Genomic DNA, 12,500 nt, shown 5'->3' with positions numbered 1-12,500 from the left:
CTTTCTGCGGGATTCTGTAAGCTTAGCCGCAAATCGCCTTCCAGCCGCGAGGTTCTGCCTGATCCACTAAGACCCGCCAGCACAAGATACACACATCACACACACTACATATTACGTACCCACAAACACCTCAGCCACTTAGGCCCCCCAACACAAGATACACACATCATACACACTACATACATACCCACAAACACCACAGCCACTAAGACCCCCCAGCAAACGATGCACACATCATACGTACCAAAAAACACCTCAGCCACTAAGAGCCCCCAGCACAAGATAGACATTACATACACACTACATACGTGCCCACAAACACAACAGCACAGTAGGACCCTCAGCACAAGACACAACAAACGCAATACACACACAACCACATGGCAAACCGCAACAAGGATGGTGCACTCAATCACACACACACACACACACAAAAACACATGCACTCACACTGTGACCACACAGATGGGTGCCAACTCAAAAAGACAAATACAGGCACATGATTCACACATAGACACACTCACACGGAGTCAGAGTGAGTGATAGCTCTGGGAGGACTCGTCTGAAAGGCAGATTGTTCTCATCTCGGCCCCCGCAGGAAAGCGGCGAGTGATGACGGCGCTGCCAAGCAGCCAATGGGAGAGCAGGCAGGAGATGAGGACGGCAGAGGAAGATGAAAGGATGAGGGACAAATCCTCTCCATCTCATGGCGCGCAGCATCAGCAGCAGGAGGAGAGAGAGCACCCTGCTGCTCCAAGCGCTTGGCTCTGTCTCCCCCCCCACACACACACACACACACACACACACACAAACACACACACACGCGCACACTCGACCAGCTCTCGCTTTGTGAAGTGGGGTGAAGTGGGCCCATTGTTCTGCAAACACCCGGGACTGGGAGGACAGCGGGGAGATAAAACGCAAAACCTTGCCACAAAAGTGCGGAAACACCAAAAAAAAGGCATGAAGAAGAGGAATGGAAGGTTTTTCCGGATGGTGACGGGGTTGAGCCCCACAGGCAGATGCGCAGTGGTTTGGAGGAGGACGTGAGCAAGAGCGTCGACCAGATGATCGGCTCCACGAGAGGCCCCCAGGGCGGCCGCCTCGCTGAGACGACTAGGATTGGGGGTAGGGGGCCAACGTCGGTGCCTGCGGCCCCCATTAATCACGTTTAAACAGACAGATGTGCCGGCTTCACGCGACGCTAAGGCTCGGCCATATGCTACCTGTTCACAGGCGTGTTTGCACGCAGGCTTGTTATGGAGCTTTCCACAAGGCAGATGCTCATCCATTAACCTGCACAACAATTACTTTAATGTCGTGTGAAACAGGAGAACATTACAAAATGTCCTTTCCCTCTCAAGCGCACGCTCTCTCTCTCTCTCTCCGCTCGCCTTGCTTTGAGGACGCTGTGGATGCACATTATGCTAAAACAAACAAACAACAAACATTTTTTTTTAACCTCCCGAATACTAATGTTTGAATGAAAGCTAAACTTCACAGAGCCTTTGTTGTATTCGCTGGTGCATGACAATTTGAAACTCAGCCCTTTTAGCAGAAGCTTTCATCCAGAGAGACGTACTCTGAATACAGAGACAGGTCATTAATCAGCAGGTAGGGGTTTGACGGTGAATACAGATACTGTTCATTAAGCAACAGGTAGGATTTAGATAGTACAGAGAAAGGTCATTTAGGAGCAGGTAAGGGTTAGACAGAACAGATACAGGTCATTCATGACCAGGCAAGGGTTAGACCGAACAGATACAGGTCATTCATGAGAAGGTTGAGGTTAGACAGTGAATTTAGAGACCGGTCATTGAAGACCAGGTAGGGGTTAGACAGTGAATATAGGGACAGGTCATTAAGCAGCAGGCAGGGGCTAGACAATGAATACAGAGACATGGCATTATGGAGCAGGTAGGTGTTGGACAGTGAATACAGAGACAGGACATTATGGAGCAGGTAGGGATTGGACATGGAACCGAACCCAGAACACTTTGAACACTGTTACCACTAAATGATCCCGCCCAGGAATTAATTGAAGCTTTTATATGCAAATTTCCAAAGGAAATACTGAGTATATTATGCTGTATTTGTTTCAGTTTTTCATTCTTTTTTAATTACTGTTTTGAATCAGTACAGAATACTTAGTAAGCATTGGATAAAAATGAAATTAAAAGACATCAGGACTCTGCTGTTCTGTGCTGAGCTCGAATGCTTGGATATTTATTGTTCTATGCTGGACCATAAAGCCAGAATATTTAGACTCTAAAGCTTGGATAATAACTTTTTTATCCCGACTCTAATGCTTGAATATTTATTGGGTTTGAGCAGAGAGTTTAACTCAAGTCAATCAGGCAAACGTTGGAAAAAACAGATTATCTCTGCTTTGAAAGAAGTCACTGTTTGTCCCTCCAGGGTCTGTATGTGACTATGTGTGTGTGAGCATGTGTGTATGCTGCACGTGATGGTTCCCCCAGGATCCTCTAAGTCTCTGCTGACCGTGGAAGTGTGATTACTGGCAGCAGCTCCATGGTAAACACACCTTTAGCCAAGTCCCTCTCGCAACTCATGTGTGTGTCTGTACGTGTGTGTTTGTATGTGAATGTTTGTCGCTGTGTTACCATGTGTGTTTTTTGATGTGCACACAACATTAATGTTTATGGGTGTGTATGCATGTGTTTGGATGCTGGTATGAAGGAGATAGAGAGGGAGAGGGAGGGCAGTAGAGAGATATAGCAGAACAGAGTATGCAGATGTTAACAGAGCCTGAGTGTTTTTTTTTTCTGATTGTGTGTGCCTCTCTGTGCCTGCGTGTTTATGTTTGTATGTGTCTGGGTGTGAGCCAGTGTGCGAGTGTGTGTGTGTGTTTGTGTATACATGTGTGTGTGTGTGTGTGTGTGTGTGTGTGTGTGTGTGTGTGTGTGTGTGTGTGTGTGTGTGTGTGTGGTTGTGTATTTCACCCAGCAGATCACTTGCAGTGGGGAGATGAAGTCGGAGACAGGAGGCCACCTTGGGGAGAATCAGAAACCTTTTAACAAATAAAAGTAACAGCTATACTCCGCTGCACAAAGAAAGCGGCTGCATTTATCTGTTTCATGAAAAATGAATGATGCTGAAAAGAGTGGCCCCACCTCGCAGAGCGATAAAGGGTTATTGAAGGCCACAGTGCCAGGGGGAAAAAAATTAGAGGTTACCATGGCTACGAGCGCGCAAAAGGCATCGGATGTGTCCTCTGACCAGTAAATAAAAGCGGGAATTGAACTGTTTGCTCATTATCTTACTACGGATTAAAAGAAGGAGAGAAAATCTTGCTGCTCGGGTGGAAGTGTCTCTGTCTTTCAGTATATAAAGAAAAGAAGAAGTGACCCAGTGTTCTAAAGAGTTCAGTTTGTCTTTCAGGGTCTCAAAAAAAAAGGTGGCTGGGAGAACATATCTCATTCTACATGGAGCCCGTCATAGAAGGCATCCTGATGCATATCCTACTCCTACGAGTGTCTCCATGTTATACACGGATGTTACCTCAAATCTTGACTGACATATCTTAAGTCATTCATCAGAATCACTAAAAGTGTTTGGTAAACGAACAAAGTTATTGCATCAAATTCCTGTGCATGGGAGGTATTTCACGTCCATGTTCACCATGCGAGAGGGGGGTAGAGCTCAGGAGCTGAATCGACACAGCTTTGTGTCCTCCTTGAGCCCTATCGACTGCGGCCGCCAGAAACCAACCCCCCCCCCCGGGGACCAGCGGGAGTCATGGAAACATCATTCTCAAACAACGGCTCTCCCACTGCCCGCCAAGTCTTTGACCCCATACCGCGGCTCTGTGGAAGGACCTTTAATTATTAATGCAGTTCTACTAAGTTTGCCAGCTAATAAGACTAAGGACGCCAGGGAGGAAATCATTTACACCAGCCGACGTATCCAGCTACCAAAAACAATCCCTGGTTTGATGATTTATTTAGAAGGGGGGAAGTAATCTCTGTGTCTGTGTGTGTAACGTGACGCCCCGCCGCACAGGAATCTTGTCGGACTGAAACGGCAGGGGAGCCGGAAGCGAGTGTGAATTACCTCTGGGCTATCTTTGAGTCTTCCTTTAGAGTTAGTATAAAGTTATTACTATGCCAAGGCAGCAGAGTTATGATGGGATATAAGGCCAGGGCTAGAACCGTAGCCCCAGAGTTATGTAGGGGTACTATGCCAGGGCTAGGTCTGTAGAACCAGAGAGTTATGATGGGGTATTATGTCAGGGATAGGTCTGTAGAACCGGAAGGTTATGATGGCGTCTAAAGCCACGGCTATTACCTTAGCACCAAATAGTTATGATGGGCCATTATGCCAGGGATAATAAGTAGCGTAACACCATGACCGCTTAGGAACAACCAAATACCAAAAGGTTTCAATAAACAAGAGAGAGTGAGGCACTTAATAGCCTATCAGGTTTAGACTAATATAATTGCCTGCTGACATCTCCAGGTACCAACAGTCCTCTGCTGCTGTTCAATTGTCACAATTAAAGAAAATATCTGCAGAACATCCGCGCACTTCAAAATAAACACACATACACACACATATACGGACAGAGCAAACAAAAGGAAAGAGATGAACATATCCTCACAGCCGACTGTTCCACAGCCAATAATAACACCCAGTGTAAACAGCCACAGCCTATGCAATAATCTGTTTGTGAATGACTGTGCATACATATGTGTGTGCGTACAGTTGTAGGATCTCATGCAGATTTAACTGAACACGTTGAGAAAGGTGCTGTGTTTGTTTGGGACTCTTTTTTATGATACCACCACCTTCTACTGGGACGCTGAATCGGGACACATTATAATTTTTTCATCCATTCAATCTCCATCATTATTCAGCCCTTATTCTCCATCATGAATCATCATTATCAACCATTATTATACATTATTTTCTGTCACTTATGGTCATTATCATCCATCTTTATAAACCATCATTATCCATTTATCATTATCATTCAACATTATCCTTACACTCATTATCATCCAACAGTATCCTTACCATCATTATCGACTATCATTATTCATTAATCTTTTTCATCCCACATTATCCTTACCATCATTATCGACTATCGTTACCGATTGATCATTTTCATCCAACATCATCCATCCATCATTATCAACCATTATTATCCAATGATCATTATCATCCAACATTAGCAATCCATTATTATCCATTGATCATTATCATCCGTAATTAGCCATCATTATCCATTCAACACTATCTATCATCATCAATTATCGTCCATAATTTTCCTTTCAGCATTAACATCCATCCTCATCCATCATAAGCCATCATTATCAACCGCTATTATCCATCCTCATCCATAATTATCGTCCATCAGTATCAACTGATCCATCCATCGTTCGCCATCATCTCAATATACATCCTCCTCCCTCTCAAGCGAGGCGTGAAGCGATGTGATTATCGCAGTGCACCACAGTCTAATTACAATAGGTCATCCACAAGCCTCCGTGCCCTCCCTCCCTTCACCCCTGTGTGATGGCCACTTCTCCTCTCGCCTTCGTTATCTCCCGCTCCCCTCTCTCTCCTCGAGCTATGATGTTCTTGCTTTCAGTCTCTGCAGGCACATCAATTAATCACCAATTAAAAACCACCACAGAAAAAAATGCATTTGATATGCTTCAGCTTAATGAAGACATTTCGACCAGTTTGGCAAGCCCAATTAATCAATTAATTAGCGAGGGACACCGCGGCGTGGAGCATGAACTGCTGGGTGTTTGCGTGACCAATGGATCACCGTTTCCGAGGTTGGCTCGGGTATCACCGCCTTTACCTTCCTACTCGCTCATTTATATGACCTCTGCTTTTTACTTTGGGCTTTTATTTTGCAGTGCTTTATTGTTTGTCTGGGACTTTTTACGAGTGTCCTGTTGCTGTGTTCCTCCCCAGGTGGCTGTGTGCAGACCTACCTGTTTAAATAAAGGTTGGCTACAATGAAAAAAGTGGGAGAAAGGCGGGAATAGATTTATGGGGGAGAGTAAAAGGGGTCGGGATGGGAAGTGGGGCGATGGAGGATGAGGTGTAGGGAGAGAGAGGAGAGCGAGAGAGAGCCAGACTGGGGGCGATAGAAGCTGGGATGAGAGAGAGAGAGAGACTGAGGGTGCTTATGGAGTTACTGTTTGCTTTGTTCACTTTTACTGCTGTTGTTGTTACTCTGAATGAGGCCACAACGTCCCTAGAGCCAGAGCCAGAGAGAGAGAGAGAGAGAGAGAGAGAGAGAGAGAGAGAGAGAGAGAGAGAGAGAGAGAGAGAGAGAGAGAGAGAGAGAGAGAGAGAGAGAGAGAGAGAGAAACATATCTGTGTTTGAGTCTGGTTTGAAGAGATGGAGGTTACTCATCATGTGAAACAGTGCATGGTACTCATCCAAAGCACTGTCGTACCACTGTGTTGATCTCCCCACTCTACCTATATTGCTACAACGTCTGAAAGCCAGGCCTGGCTAGCATGCAGCATGCACTGAGATGCACCCACATGAACACATCAACATAATTGCACACCTGTGATCACTGCTTCCTAGAAATGCTCACGCTAGCCAGCTTTAAACCCTAAACAAAATTCACCTACACACCCACACCAAGTACAAACAGTGGTGTGTTATTGGTTAAACAAAGCCAGATGCTTGGCAGTAACCGTCAGGTCCCACGTTCATCGGTTTCCCCAAACAAGCTGAGAACACAGCAAAGGATCATGGGAAACGCCAATGGGAAACGCTGTGACAATACCAGCAGCCTGAATGTGTGTGTGAGTGTGTGTGGGTTTGTACATGTGTGTTTGTGTGTATATGAGACACTGCCCTTGTGATTGTGTGTGAGACACTGTGTGTGTGTGTGTGTGTGTGTGTGTGTGTGTGTGTGTGTGTGTGTGTGTGTGTGTGTGTGTGTGTGTGTGTGTGTGTGTGTGTGTGGTTCTGTGGTTCTGTGTCAGCGTGAGATACCGTAATTCAGTGTGTGTGAGTGTGAGTCTGTGTGGGAGACACTGTGTGTGTCAGCGTGTGTGTGTGGGAGACACTCTGTCTATCAGCATGTTAGTCTGTGAGACACTGTGTGTCAGCGTGTGTGTCTGCGTGTGTGTGTGTGTGCGTGCGTGTAGGTGTGTGTCTGGTAGACACTGTGTGTGTCAGCGTGTGTGTGTGTCGGAGACACTGTGTGTGTCAGCGTGTGTGTTTGCGTGTGAGACAATGGGTTTGTCAGTATGTGTGTGTGTGTGTGTGTGTGTGTGTGCGGTGAGACACTGTGTGCCAGTATGAGTGTGCCTGACAGCGCATGCGAGTGTGCGTGTCAGCATGCATGTGCATGCACGTCCACACTCTCCTGTGCACTGGGCTGTGAACAGCAGTTCTTCAGGAGGCTAATAGAGAACACACAGACGGGTGGATGTGGTGGGAGACGGAGGGGTTTGGCAGCCAGACGGGTGGAGAAGCGCCTACGTCTAATCTGGCCCAGCCTGTCCGCCAACCTCGCCCGCTCCGTCCCCACATGTACAAATGTGATTCTTCCTGCCCCGCACGGCCCATTACATGGGACCGTTTTCGGAATGACAAACATATGGAGTGTTATAATTGGCCAATCCCTCTTGCCAGAGTGTAGCCGGTCCTTTCTGCTGAAACCTGGTGGAGAACCGAGCCAAACACCATCGCTGCAGAACGCTGCCTCGCACCAACCCAGGCTGTCCTTCGGCGAGGACGCATTGCGCCGTCTGTTTGGTGGATTAATAACACCATTAAGGAGAACCCGTGTTCTTTGTTCGTCTGCTGCCAGATCCACTCACTGGCCTCAAACTGACGCTCCCTGCCTCTGTCTCGCTGTGCGGGCTCGTCGTGTCTCAGAGTTTCTCAGGGAATATCTCCGTCAGCTGAATGGAGAGAGACACTATGCCAGCGTATGAAGGCACCATGTTCCCTTGTCTTGTAAGACTGTGAGGACAACCAACGTCAGCGGGAGGGGAAGGGAGGGGAGAGGAGGGAGAAGATGGATAGAGAGTGGGGCGGGGGGAGGACGCGAGTCCAATCGGAAAATTCTATCTGAGTTATTATTGCTCTACATGTGTCATGTGTTATCTGCCCGAGCCGGAGCGCTTGCAGTCATAATTTATATTTAGCGTTGCGGTGCCATGCAGCTCCACTAGAGAGCTAAGTTGCGTTATCCGTGTTCCATTATCAATGTTTCAGAGTGGAGTAGGGGGCTAGGGACTGGAGAGTCGGGGAGGGGGCCTGAAGTGGAGGGTCTTATGAAAGTGTAATGGCCTTGTCTGCTTTCATAAAGGCACGACGTGTTCAGAATTCAGATGTAGAAACAGAGACAAATAAACTGCGCATGCACTGCATTGCACACATGCACTCTCACACACGCAAACGGACACACACTCACACACACATACACTCTGGAACGCACACACAAATGCAAACACACACACACACACACACACACACACACACACACACACACACACACACACACTCTAACACACGCACTGACTCACGCACTGACTGAGACCAAAAGTAGGGGGCGGTACAGCTCCCAGTGGCCCTTGGGTGCCTGTGCTGTGGCGACGTAGTGTGGGGCTAGTCTCGGACTCACCCTGCTCCAGAGGGGGCGGCTTGACGCCGGTGGCCTTCATCTTGAGGGCCTCCTTGGCCGACATGTCGCAGCAGGAGCCCTTGTTGGTGTCCTGGTCGCTGTCTGCCTGGTCGCTGTCTCCGTGTCCGCTGTCCCTCAGGCTGGCGCGCTCCGGGTCTTTAAACGTGGAGCTGCTGGGGAGAGAGACGCGGGAGGTCAGGTCTATTTATTTGATTGTATTCGTGTCCCCCCCGTTGTCCTCTCTGAGAACCCACATGACAGCACACTCCCACCCGTGGGTTGGCATTGCTTCGGTTCCGATGTTATTGAATGTTTCTGTGGTTTCTATCTTCATATCTTTATTATTGCTTTTAAATGTTTGTTTTGGTGTTTTTTGTAGTGCGACCTGGATTATGAATCACTGCTGTGGGGATAATAAAGAGCTCGCTACTCTGCCCTAAGTCCTCAAATAGGCTCAAAGGAAAAACTAAAGCCCAGAGGGAGAAACCTTAAGAAGGAAGGAACAGATTCCTCACCTTAAGCCTACCTTCCAGGGACGAGTAGGTGCTGAAGGGGGCGACGGTAGTGAAAAACGAAGCAGAATGGGAGGTCGAGGAAGAATAAGATATTTGAAAATACGAGATAAGTAACTGAATGATGATGGGCTAGTCGGTCTATCAGCACTAAAATGTTTGTAGACACTCGACTGCTGTCGATCATCTCTTGTTCTCCGCCTCCCCTCACTTTGGTCCTTGTGCTGAAGGATTTGATGTAGCAGCAATGAATTTGAAAACCCATATCACAAGTAAATAAAAGCCTTTTTTCAATTATAATATCCCTTTATTATCCCATATTTCCTTCCACACAAGTCTTACCGTTATCAGGAGTGAAAACATCCTCTGCTAACCCATTACTCTTAAGAGCCTGCGATCACAAGGGACCGGGGAACTCGCAAGAAACAGAAGATAGAAGACGTTTGCAAAAAATAAAATAGAATAACGATCAAGGAATTCCCTAAGCGCCGTGTTGTAATAGCACTTGGCAGCACCTTTGACAACATAGACGATGGGCTTTTAATATAGCATACATCTCCATGCATACACAGACACACCACCGGCAGCCGGCGGAGGCAAAGGGTTTCACAAGCGCTCCGCTGTCAGCCTCAAGGTGGCCACGGCCGGTGTGGTTTGAAGTCTTACCTCTGGACAAACTGCTGGCGACTGCCCATGTAGCTGGACTCAGTGGGGAAGCTGTCCGTCTGCGGAGGAGGGGACAGAACAAGTTAGTGACAGGGGGAGTCGGAGAGGGAACACTATCACGGGGGACGACAACAGAGGTGGAGCACCAGGTGGTTTTTACGTTGGTGGGATTGATGATTGTATGTGTGAGGAATTGGAGATTCACTCCGACATAAGACGCCATCCATACATCCTTTTTCGCGGAATACTCTATGATGTGTGGTTGTCTTTGTTGTATAAGAAAATGTAACCTCTGACCATGATCGTTAATAATAATAATAATACTAATACGAATACTTCATACCACACCTTCTATATACACACTATCTAATGTCTATATGATGTATACTTGGGTAGATAAAAGAGTGTGCTACTATTGGATTCATTATATGGCTAGGATGCTTCTGGAGAAGTCCAACTTGTAGTGATGATGAACTGCAGGCTGTTAAAAGAGGTTATTTGAAGTTTGACCACGGGCTAAAGAGATGAACTTTAAACTGAATACTTGTCTCTTTGGGGAAGGGAGGTGGGGACATGACCCAGGGAAAAGATATGAAGAGGTAGAGCCTGGGAGTCTGAATGAATCACAGTTCACACTACACCGGGACTTTGCTTAGTGTTTGTTCATATATATAAATATATGTGCAATTAACTTGCTATGCATTCTACTCCTTTGTTTGTTCTCATATTTAAATTGCCAGAGGAAGCAGGACTCTGATTCCTGAGTCTCTGATTTCTTCCACTTGGTTTTCAGAAAACAACCACATGTGCACCAAAAACACAAAGGATTCATGTTGCATAAATCCATACCATACACACACACATACACACACACACTACACACACACATTTATCTTTCAGACAGACTGTCACACTAAGCGGGTGTTAAATGTTCATCAATCAAAAATAACACAAACACACACTCACACACACACACACACACACACACACACACACACACACACACACACACACACACACACACACACACAAACTAAGACACACACACAAACATTTCAAACCTCCTTCCTCTCCCCCTGTTAATCTCTTCTCTCTATTCTCCTCTTTCTTCGGTCATTACCTCTATTCTCCATGTGTGTCTCTCTTCTTTTCCTTTCCTCCTCCCTCACTTTTCCTCCTTCTGTTAACTTCTATCTTTCCCCTCTCTCCCTCATCTCTGTTCCTCTCTTTTGTTCCAGCTCTATCTCTCTTTCAACCTCTACACAAACACACACCCCCCCCCCCCCCCCCAACACAATTGGTCTGATCCATGGTCTGTTCCCCTCTCTCCCTCTTTTCAAAAGCGTCTATCTTCTCTCTCCTCCTGGGTTCCTCTTTTTATAACATGCTCTTTTCTTCTCTCTCTTTCTCTCTCCTCCTCCTAGCTCCTCTCCCTCTCTACTCCCGCTCTCTGTCACCCTCTCTCTCTCCTCTCTTTGCATTAACCTTTATCTCCTCCCTCTCCCCTCCCTCCGCTCTCTCCCTTTGTGTCGGGCTCTCTCCCCCTCCTCCCTGTGGGTTATTACCAGGGAATATTAGTCTTTTAATCATGTTAATTAAGATGATGAAAATGCCACTCAGATCCCGGGAGCTCCGAGACACGGGTGATTCTCCCAAGTCGTCACGGCACCACACGGAGCGTAGCCATGGCAACGCAAACACAGAAATAGATATATATAAAAATAATGTAACAACGTAAACAGAAACAAAGGCAGGAGATCAGTGTGTTAATAATTAGCGGGTAAATAAATTCCCACAAGGGCAGTTGCTGGCTTTAATTAGATCAGTATGGAAACATAGGGGTGTGTTCTCGCATTAACATTATACCACTGAACACCACAACTCTAACGTGTAGAACCACAAACACTATGGTGTATTGAATCAGCATAAGTACTTCAAACCACAACCCAATATCCATGCTCTAAGAACCTTACTGCAGGGTCACCGGTCTCCCACTACATTTAGCCGAAACGCATTTACCGCAAGTCTTACAAATTATGCCGGGAGGTTTCTTTTATTCACACTCCTCGTAAAAAAGTGCTGTGCTCAATGTACGGACCACCTAGGACCTAATAAACTCGGTGACCCAAGCCAGCGCACCACGTCAAACCCTGTTGTATCGTCGTCACAGCGCTGTGACCCGTGGTTTCCCCTCTGAAGTCGCCCGCTCCCACTAGCACATGTTCTATTTCTGCGCTGGCAGCGGTTACCTCTCTCTGTGCGCGACATGACGGCCTGTCGATACCGCACTCCTGTCCCCGCTGCTGCTGCGCGGCCGGCCGAGTGTGAAAGGGTTTGTGAATGTCAGGCACACACACTCACACACCCGCACACACACACACAGATACGCACGCACATAAAAACACAAACGCACTCAAGTACACCCACGTCACACACAGACAAAAACACACCGACACACACTTTGACCTTTTTGTAGCGCCGCTGCCAACCTCCACCCCCTTTCACCACCACTGCGCCCCCTCACACCCTCACCACCCATTCAGAGAGCAAGGACGAGATAACACAGAGCACCCCTACACTCCTTTAAAGCCCAGGGTTCTGACCAAGGCAGGATGTGTGAATGCATTCAGCGTTGAAAAATAAATATATAATAACAGCTGGAGTATTGTGAAGAAAGGTGAGTGGC

General features: G+C 47.0%; 1 protein-coding gene across 3 annotated transcripts in view; it reads right to left on the bottom strand.

Annotated features, from left to right (window-relative positions):
- pcdh17 (protocadherin 17) overlaps positions 1-12,500 on the bottom strand; it is a 65,026-nt gene that overhangs the window by 28,891 nt on the left and 23,635 nt on the right. For 2 of the 3 annotated variants that reach the window (XM_030377246.1, XM_030377248.1), the window contains 2 exons: positions 9,815-9,873; positions 8,637-8,809 (listed from right to left, as the gene is read on the bottom strand). In XM_030377246.1, coding sequence (XP_030233106.1) covers positions 8,637-8,809; positions 9,815-9,873 — 232 coding nt within the window. The remainder of the gene's footprint in view (positions 1-8,636; positions 8,810-9,814; positions 9,874-12,500) is intronic. The other variant, XM_030377247.1, reaches the window with a different exon arrangement.

The sequence above is a fragment of the Gadus morhua genome, chromosome 14 (assembly GCF_902167405.1).
Source record: "Gadus morhua chromosome 14, gadMor3.0, whole genome shotgun sequence".
Classification (NCBI taxonomy): domain Eukaryota; kingdom Metazoa; phylum Chordata; class Actinopteri; order Gadiformes; family Gadidae; genus Gadus; species Gadus morhua.
Note: the sequence above shows the minus strand (reverse complement) of the source record. Positions and strands in the feature narration are given on the sequence as shown.